Source organism: Ruditapes philippinarum, unplaced genomic scaffold (genome assembly GCF_026571515.1).
Source record: "Ruditapes philippinarum isolate M1 unplaced genomic scaffold, ASM2657151v2 ctg2135_1_1_1_1, whole genome shotgun sequence".
NCBI lineage: Eukaryota > Metazoa > Mollusca > Bivalvia > Venerida > Veneridae > Ruditapes > Ruditapes philippinarum.
The window spans coordinates 164510-185025 of NW_026860228.1; the positions used below are offsets into that span (position 1 = coordinate 164510).

At 31.9% G+C, this 20516-nt stretch overlaps 1 protein-coding gene across 1 annotated transcript in view; it reads left to right on the forward strand.

Annotated features, from left to right (window-relative positions):
- LOC132759290 (pre-mRNA-splicing factor SYF1-like) overlaps positions 1-17373 on the forward strand; it is a 32136-nt gene extending 14763 nt beyond the window's left edge. Inside the window, exons 7-24 of the mRNA XM_060751038.1 lie at positions 59-203; positions 944-1016; positions 1451-1529; positions 3363-3482; positions 4166-4266; positions 4654-4729; positions 5417-5503; positions 6173-6286; positions 7003-7089; positions 7925-8000; positions 8743-8852; positions 9952-10055; positions 10800-10899; positions 12711-12827; positions 13573-13630; positions 14064-14175; positions 15185-15291; positions 17060-17373. Coding sequence (XP_060607021.1) covers positions 59-203; positions 944-1016; positions 1451-1529; positions 3363-3482; positions 4166-4266; positions 4654-4729; positions 5417-5503; positions 6173-6286; positions 7003-7089; positions 7925-8000; positions 8743-8852; positions 9952-10055; positions 10800-10899; positions 12711-12827; positions 13573-13630; positions 14064-14175; positions 15185-15291; positions 17060-17133 — 1740 coding nt within the window. The 3' untranslated portion in view covers positions 17134-17373. The remainder of the gene's footprint in view (positions 1-58; positions 204-943; positions 1017-1450; positions 1530-3362; positions 3483-4165; positions 4267-4653; positions 4730-5416; positions 5504-6172; positions 6287-7002; positions 7090-7924; positions 8001-8742; positions 8853-9951; positions 10056-10799; positions 10900-12710; positions 12828-13572; positions 13631-14063; positions 14176-15184; positions 15292-17059) is intronic.
- The last annotated feature ends 3143 nt before the right edge of the window (positions 17374-20516 follow it).

The following is a 20516-nucleotide window of genomic DNA, read 5'->3' on the forward strand; positions in this document are numbered from 1 at the left end:
TTGCTAGGGACAAAAATGCACATAGACATTGCTAAGGTGTTGGTTTATTTTAATTCAGGCTAGGGATATATATGAAGAGGCTGTACAAACTGTTATAACAGTTAGAGATTTTACACAAGTGTTCGATGCATACGCTCAATTTGAGAAAAATCTCATCAGTGCTAAAATGGAGTCCATGGAGGAAGAAGGTCCCACTGAAGAAGGTAAGTTATCAAACGATGATTTTTGCTTACATCCTCAACTGTAAACTTTGATTTAGATAATTATATGATTACATGTAGGATCTGTCATGTGTTGTTAATTTTTCATGTCAAAAACTTTGATGGCGGTCAGGGAGGACAGAAACGGTAGATCTGTAAATTTAAACCACTCAGACTTTGTGTTCAATCTATTCTATCTCCATTAGTCTTTAACTATTGTAGAGGGTAATATAACATTCTACATGTAGTAGCCTGAGGTTAAAAAGCAAATAATTGGTATGCACTCATTGCCTATGTCTAAAATTGACTGATTGCAACCAGTTTCAATTAAATCAAGTGGAGGTCCTTGTAGAAACAGTTGGGATTAGGGGCAATAGCACCTTATGTGAAGGAGTTAACTAATGGAATGATAAACAAAAATGACTGGCATTACAAATTACAAGTTTTCGAAAATCGTTATGTTAATCATTAGAGGGACATTATGCTCATTTTCCATTGTCAAGCAAAATTGACTTATATATTTCAAAAGATTGGTTATTAAAATGCAGATTTCACCTTTTCAGTCACTATATACCCTTGGATGGGGATAGTGTCACTTTAAAAGTTGTCAATCGAACATGTTTCTCAAATATAAACTTCAATTATGTAGTTGGTACTTTGGTTGCATTTGTCTTGTATCAAACTTGACTTTTAGAGCATTAATATTCAGCATGTTTGTAAGACAATGTTTATTTTATTGACAGATGATCTGGACTTGGAGTTAAGACTGGCAAGACTTGAATCTTTGATGGATAGACGACCATTACTTCTTAACAGGTAGCCATTACAGTTTTGAGGAGTTGGAGAGAAATCTTTAATAAAAGGCAAACTTTAAACTGATGGCCAGAGTTGTAAACTTACACTGATTGCCTGTGTTGTTTAAAACAGTATCATAGAGTTAAAAAAGAAGTATTGTTGTTCAGCTATTGTTGTAAATACTATGACTGTATTTTGCAGTCTCAGTAATAAGTGAAATTTAGGATGTTCTTCAAAACAAAAACCAGACAATATTACCCGGTATGCTAAATACTTTGTCAAAATTTGATAATTTGTCTGGTTTTTAGATTTTTTATCAGTGGTTTGAAAATAATTGCAAAACTATTGTCATTTATCTCTGAGAGGAAAAAATAGATGTTGTAGATGAACAAATATTAGTTGAATTTAATATAAAGATATATTTTAGTAACATTTTTGTGTGTGGTATGTTACAGTGTGTTGTTACGGCAGAATCCTCATAATGTACATGAATGGCACAAGCGAGTAAAACTGTACGAAGGGAAACCTAGAGAGGTATAATATACATATAGATCACAAGTGGTATAAATTTGTCTTGTATGATTCATAGGGTTAGTATTAGAGTATCTCGTTGACTTCAAACCACTTGCCCCTCATTACTGTGGGTTTGAATCTCGCCAGGGACTTTGAATTCTTTTATGGAGGAAGCTATCCAGCTAGCTTATGGAACATTGGTGGTGCTAATCGAGTACCCACTTTTACCTGAAATAATTCATGGAGGGGCACGGAGGTCTTCCTACACCAGTAATTCTGGAAAGTTGCCATATAAACTGTACAGTGTTGATGCTAATAAGTTAAAGAATTATTGACTCAAGCATTCATTTACAATTTTTGTATTCCCAGATTACAATATTTGCCAAGGGCCATATAAGTTGACCATTATATATTCATACAATTATATGACAGAAACAAAACACCATAGCATTTCAGGGATCATTCTGGTCAGGATTTTTAGTGAGAGATTTTCTCTCATTTGAGAAATTTTAATGAGAGAAATTAGATTTTCTTGAGAGATGGGCGAGGTTAAAAATATGGAAATTTCTAACTTTTTAAAAATCACTGTACATATAAACATTGTTTATCTAATGAGGATATAAGAAGATGACTAGCTCTGTTTATTACAGTGATTTTTGTTTTCACTTTTTTAACACATCCTATGCCTTTTCTTTTGTGATTTTTTAAACATAATAAAATTCTAATTGTGAAAAATAAATGTAACACATTTATTCTGAAATATAAAAGAATTATACATGGATATCTACTACAACTATTATTTGCAGCCAATGTTCCTAATGGACAACACTGTACTGTACAGAAGTGATTGTTGAGATTTGAAGAATATTTTTATAACCTTTCTTTTTTTTTCTTTATGATTCTCTTCACACACCTCCCTCCATTAAAAAATATTCATTGAATATGTGAACACATAATGACAAATATCTCCATATCCAAAAATATAAACAATAACTAAAGTAATTTTTATTCATAAACATCATTTATAGTGTTATAAATCACCTTTGAATAACACTCGGCTTCCTTTTAGAATTTTTTTTAATCACGACATCGCGAAAATATGTGACAAATGAATATTTGTCTGTTTTCCGCTGAAACATTCACAATTCTAGCTGTTGCTGATTGCAATTATATAAAATTAAATATTTTTGTTCAATAAAAGAACATTTATTATCGGCTATTTCATCAGGAATCGTAAAACAAAATTTTTAAATTTGTTCTTTACGGCAAAATTTACCGTGGTTGATGTGACATTTAGAAGACAAATTTTACCCGTAGATTTATTTTTGACATGTCCATTTTTATGTTAGTCTGTGTCTAACAATTTTTATTAAAATCAATTAGAAGTGTTTTGTGTAAATTCTCGACTTACAGATAGATAAAGGTTAGCCATCATACCGTATTTCTGTACGGTGAATTTGCGGTCTCCGATCGGCAATTATTTTAGGTTAAATAATTCAAAGTGTTGGACTACTTTTTGGAGTTTTTTCCACCGATTTCATTTATAAACAATTTGAAATTAAATTTTTGATGGGAATCGTGAATTTTTCATCACATTTTTGTGTAATTTTAGCATTCCTTAGATTGTGTTTAGACATTTTCCAGCTCAAATTGCCGTGCGAGATTTTCTCTCATTTCACAGATTTCTCTGAGATTTTGGTGATTTTTTTGCGAGAAATCGCGGAAATCGCCCCCTAGAATGATCCCTGCATTTATTTTTTGTGAAATGTAGTTACTTTAAATAAACAAGCAGAAGCAACCCTTTTGATACAAAATTTAATCATTCATTAAACATATTATATGAAATATTTTCAGATAATAACCACCTACACGGAAGCTGTACAAACTGTAGATCCTAAAATAGCTTCTGGTAAACCTCATACACTCTGGTGTGAGTTTGCCAAGTTTTATGAGTCAGCTGATCAGATTGAAGATGTAAGTTATCATACATTATTGCTTTAATTTGATATTATCATAGTTGAATAAAACTTGTTAAGCTGTTCCCTTTAAAAACAGATTGATAATTTTATGTCTTTACTTTTGGTACAAAGAGAGATTTTTATTTACTTGAGAGAGATCCTTCATACACATGGTTTAAGCATGTGCATCCTCTATAATTATACACATTGGTTCAGTTCTCAAACAACTCTATCTTTTATCACTGAGCCCAATTAGATATTGATGTGAAAGTTGGAATACTTCATTATGAACATCACCACTTTCAGAAAAAGTACAGAACTGTGTCATATATTTCTTAATATAATTAAGCCTCTATTTTTTTCAGTTTTTTTCCAATAGACCTGATCTTTCTTGCACCAGTACCAACCACTGAGAATATTCAGGCTCACAGTTTCATAGACTCCTGTTGGTCTTTTTACCAATTATGAAATAATTTTTTTGACATTGAAATCTTGACATAAATGACCCCTGTTGTTAAACATATTGCCTAGGTTTATCTCAGATATGGTTTTTTTTGTAATTTGTTAATTTTTTTAAAATAAATCTTTAATATCAATATTGTTTTAAAAACAGCAAAGATGAAAGTTAGAAGGTAGATAATGACTGTTATATAAACATGTTTAACATGATAATAATTCAAAAGAATGGTGTATTTACAGGCAAGAATTATATTTGACAAAGCTATAAAAGTGCCATACAAGCATGTGGATGATTTAGCCTCAGTATATTGTGAATGGGCAGAAATGGAAATCAAACATGAGTAAGTTAACAAGTTTCCTGAAGTCTATATTACCCTAAAACAATTATTTCAATGTATTTGCTGCCTTTATCTGTAATGTATTACAGTGTGTGTTGTTGAAATACAAATGTACATTGCAGTTAGAAAGGACTTTTCCTATAGGGCAAATTTATTATAAAAGTGCAACAGGTTTAGGTTTAAATATGTATTGATTTCTTATTTGCAGTTAAGAGTTTCTTTCTTTAATTAGATTATTTTGACAGGATGATAATGCCCTGTTTTAGATATTTAAACCATAAATGATTAATAAATACAGAAATCTTATTCCTTTTAACTTGATATAGACTATCTGTGGGTTTAGAGTAGCGTTTAAATAACAGTATGATTGGATGTTTTAATTATTTACAGGAACTATGATGACGCCCTCAAAATAATGCAGAAAGCAACAACACCTCCCCCTAGAAAAATTTCCTATCATGATGAAGTGAGCACATCGTACAATCTTTTCATTTATTTAATCGCAGTTCTAATATGCTATTTGATGACTGTTTGTGTTCCTACAAATGCTATGCAAAGCTTAATATGTTAGATATTTATTGTATGTGTGACCAACTACAAATAGAAATTAACTTAACTGGAAATACTGGCTTGTTGTGACTATATGTGAAATTAAAATAAACAGAATGTTTTCATTTTAAGCTTGACTAGTGGACGAGTAATGACCGCTATAATACTCATCAAGGCCTCAGCATGGCTGTCACACTTTGATGAAATTTTTTAGTGCTAGTTGGTGTCTTCAAAACTACTGAAGAAAATCTGTTGAAACTGAACACACACATTTTTCAGAGCATAATAGGAGGTCACTGGTCAAGGCCCATATTAACTGTAATGTGGAATTTGACAGTACTATGGCCCTTTTTGAACTTGTGTAACTGTTAAGACCTGACTGAGAAATGTCAAATACGGTATACTGTCCCGACAAGTCTTGATAAATATAACAAAATGCTGTTGATTCTTACGTAAGATTATTGTAGGTGGATTAAAGTGAGAGGTGCACAGAATTTCAATCATTGAAGTAATTATATAAAGAAAAATACTGATGAGTTTTTTTCATAATGTACACTTGAATACCAAGTATGAGATATTCTTTATATTTGTATTGTTTTTACAGACAGAGACTGTTCAGTCAAGAGTTCATAAATCACTGAAGGTGTGGTCATTGTATGCTGATCTAGAAGAAAGTTTTGGTACATTTAAGGTAAGGAACTCTGTCATATATTATATAATTTATCCTTATATTATACTATTTATTATATTATTTTGACTTTAGTGACATGCCTATGCCTAAATAGCATAGACAATTTGCACATCATTCTCTGCTATATAAAATATTTTAACTCTTCACCTGCTTGCTGCGATTGAATTTACCATGTAACAAGTGCTGACCAAGATCATCCTGTTAACAGTGCTGACTTTATCATGGTAATGGTAAATTTTCTGTTTAAGAACAATTTAAAAAAATCCCTTTCTTTCTGTAGCTTCTCAAATTGAACATTTGGATTTTGATATTCTTTAAACCAATTGCATATAATATGGTTTAAAAAAATTCAAAGCATGTTAAGTCCATATATATATATATATAGGTGCATCATTGAAAAAAAAAAAATTTCACTTAAAAAAACTTTTTATTTTGGGTATGTGATAAAAATAATATTATATTCTATATTATATATATATATATTATATTCGTGTAAGTTTAATACTGAATTTATTGAACTTGTTGAATAAAATGATATTATGCTCGCCGGAGGCTTGCATATTATAACTTAATACAACTTGTTCAATAAATTCAGTATTGAACTTACTCTCATTCAATATCCTCTATTTAGCAGGATACATGGTTATTTGAAACTGTGTATAATTTCAGACATGTAAGGCTGTATATGACAGGATAATAGATCTACGTATAGCAACACCACAGATTGTTATGAACTATGGTCTGTTCCTAGAGGAAAACAATTACTTTGAAGAAGCTTTTAAGGTATAGTTACATATTTGTTATATCTGTTGTTGTAACCTTCTTGCAGTCATTATTACCTTGTTTTGTAATATTATTACATACCTTCATGACAGTAATGCCAATTTTTTAAACCAACCTTTTAGCCTCAAGCCTGAGAACTGATCTAGAACAATTCAAGATGGTCATTTGTTTATGCTCTTGGAGGAATGAATATAATTTTTAATTTGTTTATTCATCTTTCTGTTTGTCTGTTTTTTGTCCTGGTTATAATTTTGTTATTCATTGATCGATATTGAAATAAAAAAAGAATTGTAAATTGTTTGTTTGAATGTAAGATTAAATTACATTTGGTGTTCAACTCGGTGAAATATATTTCAATCTTACATGCCAAACAAACATCTAATTATAGATTGATAGTTATGAGAAACTTGCATGTTTATTTACTAAATCTTTCATACAGTGTTAGAATTAGATTTTGATAGTACAATAAGCATTGAGAGAAAACAAGGAATTTTATCATTTTTTATTATTTTTGTTACCGTATTTTTGACATTGTACATTTACTGAAATACTTATAGATGATAATTAATTTTATTCTCAAATCAGACCAGACTTGTACTTTTGATATTTTGACATCAGACTTAACTTGTTTAGGATAAAGATAAATTTGAAACTGTTTGTTTCTGTGTATGACAAAATCTGTGATAATTTAAACAATTAAATTGTTATACTTTCAGGCTTATGAGAAGGGAATAGCATTGTTTAGATGGCCAAATGTATATGATTTGTGGAATACATATTTAACAAAGTTCATAGACAGATACGTAAGTAATCACTTTAATTGGGACAGTCCAATGAAGTTTTAAGATATTCTCATATGAAAATTCTAAACAAAAAAAGAGTTAAAAACAGCATTGGCTATGGTCATATGACACAGATGTGCATGCTGGCCTAGCTGTAGACTAGTGGCAAAGGCTGATCACTTTCAGTTCAAACAGATTGAGAGTGTTGAAAGTTATTGTTTTGACATATTTCACTATCATTTCATATATATGAATGATGTGAGCTAGAATATTATAATGTTTTTTCAAGTTTAATTGGAAGTGTGTCATTGTTCTATGGTATATATATTTGTTGTACTAGAGTTGTAGATACAGTGTGACAGTGCTATTTCTGTAGAGCAACACACTTTGGTAGACAGACAACTTGGTTGTTTTTTAGAGAAAAAAACATTTCTGTGAATTGTTACTTTATGAAGTCATGATAATGTTGTTGTAAAGTGCTACTCTACAGAGGGCAGCTATACACAGGTTGCACTGTAGTTCTATAGATTTGTGATTTAGTAATTCAAAACTGTATAAAGTATTGATGTGAGAGCTAGATTTATTCACTTTTGATAAAACCTTACATGTTACAAGTATTTTTTTAATTCAATTTAATAATTTATTTCATTAAAATAAGTTATAATTGAGTATTTCAGAAGCGATCTTATATTGTAAATATGATATTATATATCTATATGGTGAAAGGATGCTTTGTAACACCTGTATTAATCAATTACAGTTTTATAATAAATAGATTTTGATATGAATTTTATACTATAATGACTAAGGTGCATTAAGTATTTTGTGAAACAATATTGTTTGTATTGATGTACAGGGTGGAGAGAAGTTAGAAAGAGCGAGGGATTTATTTGAGCAGTGCTTGGAAAATTGTCCTGCAAAATTTGCTAAAGGTAAGCCTAGTTACTACTGTTTGTACAAATTAAATGTTACTAGATGATCACATGATAGTAAGGAAAAAATTGTAGCTTAGTTTTCTATCAAGTTACACAATAAAATATAAATAATGCCCCACCCACTATTGTTAAGTATAAATACATTTTAGAAAAAGGAATGCTTTATATTCAGTAAGAAAGAGAAAAACTAATTGTGTTATGGTAAGCTTAAATATTTAGTTCAGGTATTCAAAGACTAGGGAGATCGATTTTACTAGATTAATTAACATAAAACCATGTTTTCCTTCAATATTGCAGTTGTAAAATAATTTCTAGTGGTCATAACAATTGGAAGTAAAAAATTTCATCACAAAATGTACAAAATGCAGTAAGGCACTTGATGACATGGAATAAATGATTTATGCCTAACCACTCATTAGCCAGCCAGCATGCACCAATTTAAAATACACATTTAACTCTTAGCCATTTGACAACAACTCGATCTAGCTATTCAACTAGTCTGTATATATTTTGAAATTTTACCTAAATTTGATGAATGGTTTTGTCCAGATTAAAGCACAGCCATCAGTGCCATCTGATCATTGTCTGCACTGTTGGATGTTCAGTAAGTACATATTTTGTATATTTCCCTAAAAATGCAGAATGGTTTTGTCCATTTTGAATGACGGGCAAGTCCATTTAAGGTGTTTAGCATGGTAATGGTGGAAGAAACATTTCATGATTTATGCATTATTTTCAGCTATATTTTTACTGTATGCTAAACTGGAGGAAGAGTATGGTTTGGCGAGACATGCAATGGCTGTGTATGATAGAGCTACACAAGCTGTGTTACCTGAGGAACAGAATGAGGTAATCTAAAGTTTCTCATTTCTTATGTTACTAGTGTAAAAGGTGTGATATAGATGAAGTAAAATGAAAATTTCCAAAAAAAGGGTGGCCTGTTGATGACGGTCTCCCCTTTTAATCCATTGGTATTGTATTTAAGCCTTACTTTAGTAAGATTCATGTTTCCTCACCTAAAACCAGAACTACTCACTCCAGGAAGTACTATTGACTGTAGTTTGAGTTCTGACCAAGCTATTTAACATACATATGATTAAGCTTAACATAATTTAAACAGTATTATATCACATAACCGCAGCACAGGAGTGTAATAAAGCTATTCAATAAAAACTATATTACACTAGTGTAATAACACTTTGACATGACATCATTTGCATTATATTATTTGCATTATATACATGCATAGTGTAAAAGAGAGCTGATGTTAGTGCTGTACTATAGGCGCGTCAGTGAAAAATGACTCTTTTTAACAGTTTACCATTCTTATATTTAGATGTGTCATAAATAGAATAATATATTCGTGTAGATTCAATACTAAATATATTGAACTTGTTGAAAAAAACAATATTATGCTCGCCAGAGACTCGCATAATATGATTTTATTAAAGTCATTCAATAAATTTAGTATTAAAGCTACACTCATTCAATATCCTCTATATATATCAGGTTTGTGAAGAGGCTCAGATATTTCAATCACATTTGTTACTAAGTAAATGTCTGTCCTAATGAACTGTTAGGTGTTAAATTATTTTATTATTTGTTGGTGTTGTTTTCCTTAAATTATAAAATGTTTGTCATTAAATTAAACTGTGAGCATTATCAATAACTTACATTCTGAATTGAAAAAGCCAACATTTTTTGCACTAAAGGTAATCTCTCCAAATAAAATAGTTCTAATAAGGAGGGTGTCTGAAATTGAAGGATACTTTTGTAATTTTAAATTATTGTATTATAATGGATAAAATGGCTTAAAATTTTATTTCTGCACCGTAGGAAATTTCTCCAAATGTTAGAAATTTTACCAATATGCAAGAAAGTTTGTCTGAAATCAAATTTTGTCTTTATTTTGATTGATATTATAGTAAATTAACTGTTATATTTACAGATGTTTAATGTGTATATAAAGAGAGCAGCCGAGTTATATGGGGTAACATATACCAGACCTATCTATGAGAAAGCTATTGAAGTTCTTACTAACGATCAGGCCAGGTACTCATCTCTAAAATATTTGCTTTTTGTAATAGTCTATGTTTAAATCAAGTTACTGGATGCTGGATTGAAATAAGCAAAAAAGGGGAGTGGTCACCCAGTGCTTATGGTTTTTGATTCTCATGTGCAGGACAATAGGTTCATGCCCTATTCATGTGGTGTTGGTGGTTTTTGTAGTTTACCCTTCGACTCACAGCTATAAGTTCTGTTAAATTCACCAAAAAAAGTTCCACCACCGCATTGTTCCTGGGCATGCTGTCAAGAAGTTTACCAGTACTAGTTGCCTTCACTTTTGCAAGAAATTGATAATGTCTGTACATGCCAGAGCAGAGGTACAGTACTAATGAACCTCATTAGAATTTCATGATCAATCACCTGCACCTTCTGGGTATCAAAGCAGCGGAGTACTTATGATCCTACAGAGAATTTCATGATCAATCGCAAAGGAAGTGACTTGCACCTTCTGGTTATCAAACCAGGATGGACTGTATCAGGACAATTTTTCCATTATAGGAAACCAGTGCTGGTTAGTTCCAGGAACTGGATTCAGAAAGTGATCTATTTAATTAAAGGAGCTCTACTGAGGTCCCATAGGAGTTTGGTTTTAAAGTGATAAAATTATTTCTATTCATAGACAAACCTTTTATAAAATTATGATGTACATGAATTGGATTCCATAGTAAATAACATTATCAATGTATTGGAATATTTGTCCTATTAATTATATGTGTTATATTTAAACAGGGAGATGTGTAATAGGTTTGCTGATTTAGAGAGAAAGTTGGGAGAAATAGACCGTGCACGTGCAATTTATGCTCACTGTTCACAGATATGTGATCCAAGGGTAAGGATTTTTTCTTTGATAGTTTGTCATAACAGTGTTATTATATTGTTTGATCCGTCAGGGTCACTAATGTTCTAATAGTGAAAAATTAAAACCTTGAATGTTGTCAAAGACAGTCTGAGTTACACTGTTGCGAGGTGGGATTGATTCAGATTGTTGATAAATAGCAGTGGTTAATCCTTTAATGCTGAATTTGTCAAATAGACTTGTCCAGCATTCATTTTTGGAACTATGCATTATCAATTTTTTGCATATAAAGATGAAAATTTGAAGTGAGTCTGCCAACAGTATACAGCATGGTCAGACTGTACAAATGTGCAGGCTGGACTGGCTCTATCCTGGTGGCAAAGGTATACCACCACATGGTTCTGGCAAGGTAAAGGTTAATCTATGCTACAAGTCATGCCCCAAGCACCTGCTTGTAGAGATTACATATTTTACAGTAGATTTTAGTTAAATTTCCTAGTAAGTTCTTATTCCAGTGATAATGGAACATTCTACGTGACAAACATTTCATGAAAATCTGTTTACTTTTAAGTGTTGACGATGTAACACTTCTTTAGTAATTTCTCATGAACAGATTGTCTGCCATTTTTGCCTGCATGTATTCATTTTTTTATTTCACTGCTTTTGAAGTATCATACCATTTTCTAGAATTTTGATACATTTTCATTGATGATTTAAGATTGTTATTTTACATGTGTGGAGATACATTATTATTTCATAGATAGTTAATAGAATTATATATTGAATAATCTGTAGATTAATCTTACATGATTTATATAGGATAAGAGATGTTACACTGAAATGCAGAAAAACCATAAACAAAGATTGACTATTAAACAGAAAAGTTTAATGTTATAAAACATTGATTTGTATGATAATATTGTAAAGAAACTGACATTAAAGCTCAAATCCCAGACATTTTAATGTGGGCATTTTTGAATAAAATTTCACCACAGACTTGTACATTTATATGGAACTAGATGATTAATAAATGTATTGTCTGACCAAAAAAAAACAACATATAAGTAAAGTTTTTACAATGTTTATCATATTTCAAGTGAAACCTAACAACCGTTAGGTCATAGATAACTTGTCAAAACTGCAAATTTTACTTCTATACATATTAATAACGTCATGACCTCATTCCCGTCGGTTTCGGGGCAAATACGACTAGTTTTCATAACCTGACATTCATAGTTTTAGTTTTGGTCATATATCAAGCCTGGAGTACTGTGCGCTTGCCAAGAAGGACTTCAATATTTTAAGTCAAGTTGCGTTTCTAGGATTTGCCCAAATGACACGTAGTCTGGCAATCCTAGCTTGCCTTGTTTCTGTTACGCTTGCTTTGGTTTTCCCGTGAGTCTAGCTTGCTTTATTCGTAACAGTTTTGCTGAATATACTATTCGCACAGTGTTTGCTCGTTGGTTTGCCAGTTATTTGCATACATCTTTTTAACTCTCAGCCGATGGAATATTTACGTCATATGACAGTTGCTTTATGGCATTCCCTGTTATATAAGTGGCCATATTTCTCCAATCTTATTATCTGGGAACATTTTGATGTTAAGGTTGATTGAATAAAAGTGTAAACTATACTATTTGTTATTCATTTTTTCGTATGATAAAATAGATAACTGTAAAGAAATAATGTATGTTGATGTTTTTACACCCGTTTTGTGCGGGAGAGTAGCTTTAATATAACATCATAATATTTTGGACACAATTTGACATATTTTTAGATCATGACTTCTTAATACAAAGCATGAGTAGCCAAATTTTAATGCATTGCTGGTTATATAATTTTAGACTACAGCCTCGTTCTGGCAGACATGGAAGGAGTTTGAGATAAAACATGGTAATGAAGATACTGTGAGAGAAATGTTACGTATAAAACGTAGCGTACAGGCAATGTATAATACACAGGTAAGTTTATAAAAGAGTTTAATAAAAGTTTATATATTAAATGACAATGAATTTGAGATTCTTTTTAACATTGGATTCATAGAGGCATTTGAAATAATGAAAATATAGCATGCACTTTAATAAACAACGAAATATTGTAACTTCAATGTTTGCCATAAAAAGAAATACACAATGGCTCTATGACATATGACATGGTAAACAAGGGATGTCATGTGATAAAAATTGAATTCAGTATAAATTTCATTATTTATTTAGAACTACAATGATCAGAATATTATCAGTTATTAATCATTAATAACTGATAATATTCTGATCATTGTAGTTCTAAATCTGAAAAGAGAAGTAACATATCTTTGGGGATGTTAGTGGCCAAGCGATTAAGGTCGTTGACTTCCAACCACTTGCCGCTTACTGCTGTGGGTTTGAATCCGGACAGGGAGTTTGGATTCTTATCCAGCTGGCGTATGGAAAGTTGGTGGTTCTACTCAGATGCCCGTTTGTGCCTGAAATAATGAACGGAAGGGCACATGAGGTCTTCCTCCATCAGTAAAGCTGGAATGTCTCCATATGACCTATACTGTGTCAGTATGATATAAAACCCAATCAAACAAACAGAACTTTATCTAATATGAAGGTGTTTTTGATAAAAATCTGTAAAAACTATGATAGATAAGTACATTGTAATCATGGATTGATTTTTTTTACATAAGATTAAATATAAACCTAAATGCTTGATATGTTACAGGTGAACTTTATGTCAGCTCAGATGTTAGCGGTTGCTACTACAAAGGGAGATAATCCAGGTAAAATTGTTATATTAGATATGGTTCTTGTTTATATGATGAAAATTGTTAATTTCCATGTAAAGAATCATTCCTGGTGTTTTAAGAATAAAAGTAAAATGTAACCATAGATGCTGTATTGCCTCTTTTGAAGGTTTTTACAGTATTTCGTAATGCATTTGTAATGTAGATCAGGCATGATCTTTATATAATCTATATTATCCATGGCTGCTGAAGACTTTTGACAAGTTGGCTAGTTTTGTATAAAAGACTGTTTGTTAAACATTTATGCTTGGTCATATAACCTGTCAAAAAAGCTTTTTCTATATCTATGTTTATTATCTATTTACAAACTTTTTAAAACTATTGTAAAATGATTGAATATGATTGAATAAGCATGTTAATATATAAAGTTACTATAACATAACGTAACTAATATGTTATACTATAACAGAAACATCAGAAACGAGTGATGAAATGCAGAAGTTAGAAGAGAAAGCTAGACAGTTAGCCGAGGAAGCCATGAAAGATAAAAATAAACCTGACAAGGGAATTATGTTTGTAAGGTAGGTAAAATAAACCTGACAAGGGAATTATGTTTGTAAGGTAGGTAAAATAAACCTGACAAGGGAATTATGTTTGTAAGGTAGGTAAAATAAACCTGACAAGGGAATTATGTTTGTAAGGTAGGTAAAATAAACCTGACAAGGGAATTATGTTTGTAAGGTAGGTAAAATAAACCTGACAAGAAAGTCATGTTTGTAAGGTAGGTAAAATAAACCTGACAAGGGAATTATGTTTGTAAGGTAGGTAAAATAAACCCTGACAAGGGAATTATGTTTGTAAGGTAGGTAAAATAAACCTGACAAGGGAATTATGTTTAATAAACCTGACAAGGGAATTATGTTTGTAAGGTAGGTAAAATAAACCCTGACAAGGGAATTATGTTTGTAAGGTAGGTAAAATAAACCTGACAAGGGAATTATGTTTGTAAGTTAGGTAAAATAAACCCTGACAATGTGAAGGTGTCTTTTTTTGATGAATGTTTGTTTTTTAGGATGAAAGTAACAAACAAGCCATACAAATATGAACATTCAGAAATTATTTATTGCATATGATTTGGCTAGATGCCTTTATCAGTTTTCTATTTGCTCTCAGAATGATTAATCAGAATCAAGTATTGTCAGTTGATTATTCATGCTATTTAATAGCAGGTTAAAATATGTAATGTTTTTGTTTACTTGAGATCTTTAATTGTCTTAAGACATAAACAGAGTAATCTTTAAGAATTGTAAATAATTATAATAATGATAATAAAAAGGAAAAATAATATTTGTAGTAATAATTATAATGTATCAATAATGATGATAATTATAATTGTAATAATGATAAAAAAGAATTAATAATAATTGTAATAATAATTAATTATTAAGTATTACAATAATGGTAATAAATAATATTTTAAAAGTGATAATAATGATAACAAAAATGATACTATATAAATAACACATAATAATGATAGTAAACAATTAATGATAGTAATAATAATGTAATGTTTTGTATGTTTTTTTCCAGGAGTAACACGACGGAGGAGGAGTTAGGAGAGATGACAAAGACAACAAATCCGGACGAGATAAATATTGACGAGGATTATTCCTCCGATGAGGACGAGGAGATAGAAGGTCAATATGTTAAAATGTTTACATTTATTAGCATGTTAAAATATGTTAACATTAATCAGTATGTTAAATATGTCAACATACATCAGTATGTTAAACATATTAACATTAATGTTAATATTACATAGTCTTACATAATCTTACATATTCTAGGACAAACCAAACACAAAAATAAAAGTCAATAAAAATCTGGCATTTGTGAGGTTGAAATCCGTGAATTATTGTTATCAAGAAATTACAAATAAGATTCTTTATTTTAAGAAATAGATAACACCCAATACACTAAGCATATATTGAAATACAACAAAAACTCAGGTTTACATTTACTGAATTTATTCCAATAGTTTGGTAATAGGATGGAATGATTTTGGCCGCAACATGTAAAAATTTTAGTCAGTGGAAGTGAAGCCTATCAGTAATTTTCCATTAATTACTAGCAACATATAGAGACGATTTTTGAAAACATTGTAAAGCAACCAGTATGTAGCAACCAGATAATAGAGACAATTTTTTAAACCAGTGTATATGCAACCAACAAATAGCAACCAGTATGTAGCAACCAATATTTTAGCAACCAGATAATGTGTTATTCTAGCTATTTAGAGGGTACGCGGGTGACTGCACACTATTAGTACGGACAGAACACCCTACCTCTGTATTTTACAGCGAGTTTAGCAAGTAAGCACTCTAATTTTTTACTCTAGTAAACGCTACATAGTTAGACCTTGTTTCTATGTGCTGGTTTGGTGCAGTAATCAACCTCCAACTACATAGAGTACAAGAAACTTGTAGTTTGTTTACCAGAACTGATAGGCTGACCTCCAAAAGACTAAAATTCCCTAGAATTTACGCCACAAAATGTTGAGATATTTAGAAACATTTTCTCCAAATTCTAAGATTCTTTATTAAAAATCGAAGAATTGATTCCGTAAGTTTATTTATAATAATGAAAGCAGATGCCTTCTCATGTCAAGTAAGACTGTGCTCAGATTTTAGAGCTATTACAATATAGGTTTGTGCCTGTGTAAGGTAGGTAAATGCCCAATTGAGGAAGGTGGGTTCTCATGAGAGAAAGGTCTGTTCTCAAGTGAGGTAGGTGTGCTCAAGTGAGGTAGGTGTGCTAAAGTGCTCATGTGAGGTAGGTGTGCTCAAGTGAGGTAGGTGTGCTCAAGTGAGGTAGGTGTGAGCAAGTAAGGTAGGTGTGCTCAAGTGAGGTAGGTGTGCTCAAATGAGGTAGTGTGCTCAAGTGAGGTAGGTGTGCGCAAGTGAGGTAGGTGTTTGCAAGTGAGGTAGGTGTGCTCAAGTGAGGTAGGTGTGCGCAAGTGAGGTAGGTGTGCACAAGTGAGGTAGGTGTGCTCAAGTGAGGTAGGTGTGCTCAAGTGAGGTAGGTATGCTCAAGTGAGGTAGGTGTGCTCAGGAGAGATTTGTTTTAAAGGTTGTATTGCACATGTGAGGTTGTATTGCTCGTGTGAGGTAGATGTGTTTTAATGCAAGGTTATTGTGCTCATTTGGGGTACGAGTGTCCTAATGAGGTAGGTGTGTTCTAAATTGAAATATGTGTGTGCATAAGAGTAGAAGGTGTGTGCTCATGTGGAATAGGAGTGCCCTCATGCAAGAAAAAAGTGCTGTCATGTTTAACATAAGTTGTAATAACAGCTATCTAGCATGATTACCATTTTAATTGTCTAGTCATTGGACTCATTCCTTTAGTTGTTTATCAAGCATTTTGAGGAACTTTGTATATTTAAATGTTTATATATTAACATTTCAGAAGTACCAACACAGACTGTGCCTACAGAAGTGTTTGGAGGACTAGTACAGGATAAGGATGATGATGATGATTGAAAAGAAAATTGACAAGTGCTTGGACTTGATGCCTACTTTGAAAATAATGTATATGTGACCAAATACTGAAATAAAAATATGCATCCATTGATTGCAAAACATTGTCATTATCAAAATAACAGTTGTTAAAATACTCTTGTTTAAGAGAAGTATTTGGTAAAAAAAAAACCTGCAAATATGTTACACGTGATCTGCTTTAGATGATATGGTGGTACATTGAATAAACACTATTGAATTTAAGATGTATTGTTTGTTTTATGTCCTTTATTTAGTTTCCATGAGCATGAAGTGGTTTAGAGTGTTAGCTATTTGGACCAATCCATTGTTTTGTTTGTCTTGGGTTTTACATCACACCAACACAGTATAGGTCATTTGACGACGTTCCAGCTTTACTGGTGGAGGAAGACCTCAGGTGCCCTTCTGTTCATTATTTCAGGCACGAACGGGCACCTGAGTAGAACCACCGACGTTCCGTAAGCTAGCTGTATAGCTTCCTCACATGAAATAACCCAAATTCCCTGTCGGGGGATTCGAACCCACAGCGGTGAGGGGCAAGTGGTTTGAAGTCAACGACCTTAACCACTCGGCCATGGACGCCCCTACCAATCCATTGTCTTTTGTCCATCTATCATCAGCTGTACACAATTGGTTTGTAATCAATCTAGGAGTTATAATAGGATTTTTAAAATATTTTATTAGATTGGCTCTTAAAGGCCCATTATTCCTCAGAAATGCTAACAACAACGTTTTATTATTGGTATCTTTTTGCTGTTTCCAGAAAATCTCATCTGCCATAAACATATCGTTTGGTTCTTTTTCGAGAATTAGTAATTTGTATGGAAGTCAAATTACTACTTTCTTTACATTTTGTTAAACCGCCTCCGTGGTCAAGGAGTTTGAGTCTATGACTTCTAATCCAGTTACCTCTCTGGCGTGGGTTCGATCCCCGGGAGATGCTTTGGTAGTTTAGCATGGAGGAAGGTAGTCTAGTACTGGCGTAACTCTCCTTGAACGATGGTTAGGAAACTACCCGACTATATGACTGAAACACTGTAGGGGAAAAGGCGTAAAATGAAACAAACAAACATTTTGTTACCTTTACCATAAATAACTGCAAGTTCAGCGCTACTTTCTCCAGTTGTTATACAGCTAGCATGTTTTCAATACATTATTAATACAAATCATTACACATAACACATCTTTGACATTTTTAAAGAATTAGAGAAATACAGATATCTGAGGCATAATGTGCCTATAATGAACATGAACAATTAGTTGAATGATTTGGCATGAAGTCAAAGAAGACCTTGCCTAGTATTTTATATATCAGTTGTTAATGAAATTTTCTCAAGGTCAAGATTCGGGTCTAATGCTTGGTCACCAAGTTAGAAAAAATGAAAACTATTTCAATTATGTTGAAAAGGCATTTTCACTTAAATCTGAATGAAACTTGCTCTGTCTCGGTCAAATGTGAAGGGGTCAAAAAGTAGGTTACCAACTGAAAACTTATGAAAACCTTGTTAAATCTTTAGAACTTACATTTCTAAATAAGTCTCCAATAAACTTTATGAATGTGTTTGTCTTACTTATATCTTAAATTTAAAAAAAAGTAAACTTGGGTCAAAACTGTGTCACCAGTCAAATCAATGGAATAAATACCAATGAAACTTGTTCAAAATATCGGTCTTAGTACTTATAATATTTACATTCATTACAGATATGGTTCATAATCGATTAAAAATAGTCCCCAACTTAAATGCAATGAAAAAATAGACCTCCACTATGCAAGAAAAAGCGTGTTCCAACTCGGAAATGTGTCACTTTTTACTGGATCTTCATTAAACAAGACGTTTGCTTGGATGATATCTTGGTAATGTTTAATTATGGATGACTACCGGTAAAGAAAGAAGCCATATATGTATATTTACGAAGAAAAAACCCAGTTAAAATGAAAGTTAAATCATTGTTGATACTCCTACCTTAAGATTTGTATTCTGTTGAACAGTTCTAAGACAGATGAGCGATCTGATAATTGCAAAAGTTTTTAAATCCTGAATAAATAAATGTATTTGTCTTGTGATAGTTCTACACAACACAGAATAAGTATTACACAATACATAAAGGTATATGCCATGTAAAAGATAAATGTAATTGCCTCCTTATAGCATAACAAAGGCCATATTGTTTCTTTATAGTTCAATCACAATAACAAAGTACATAGGTGGTACAATAGCCGAGTGGTCAACGCATCCTAACAAGTAATCAAGCATGGATTCAATATCCCGTCAAGGGCAAGCCATTGGTTCCTAGAGAAAGGAGCTTTGCACTCGTTGCACAATACTGGTTGGTTCCAAGAACGCATTCGAGAGCATATCTATGTTATAGCTTCTTTCACAGTCGAACTAAAATATTATATGTGTAAAGGACATGTATTGCAAAATAGTCAGATGCACTTGTCTTGTGATAGTTTTACATAATAAAGGTCAGATAATAATTAATGATATTTATTTATCTTGTGATAGCCCTACATAAAAGATAAATCTACATAACTAAGGGTATGTGTTTCAGTATAGGTGAATGCATTTCACACTTATTACCAGCAAATTCTGAACGTATCAGTAGTACCGGTACTGTATCTTAACCATACATTATACTTGTTCTTAACGTAGTTTCAGTTTTACCAATTCTGAACGTACCATTAATTGTACTTATTCTGAATGTACCACTAGTTAAAGTGTAGAGCGGTGGCCTAGTAGTTGAGGTGTCGACCCCTAATCGGGTCACAACCATGTTTCTTCACATGGCACCAGTACTTGTTTGTTCCAGGAAGCGGACTAAAGGGATTAATATATAGAGAATAATAGGTTGGTGCCGTGGATGGAGAAAGTTTATCTGGCTCTGCTCCGGAATTTATTGGGTGGTCCGAAGTTGTTGCGTTGCATTTTATTTTTAGAGATTGTATTTTTATTTAGTGATTTTGTATTGATTCCGAACGTATCATTAGTAGATTCTTGAGTCTGACATTGCCTTAGTTATACTTATTAAAATACCATTTTTATTACGAAGTATAAGTTATACTTGTTTTTTTTACATAGCATTAATTTACCTAGTGTAAATCATACTGGAAAAATCATCGTTTTTGTATTTTCTGATCGCAAGATCAGTAAATACATAGCTAACATCCACGGTCTAACACAAAATTTCCTAACAGACCTAACAACGCAAAGTAGTTCTCAATCAAAATTGCTTAAAAACCAGCAATTTAAAAGACAGAATAATTTTAATGTAGGCATTTAACGAATTACAGTGCATTGAAAGTTCAGATTAGTCAATAGAAATATGAGGTAACAATCACAAATTTCGCGGATGAATATCATTTTAAT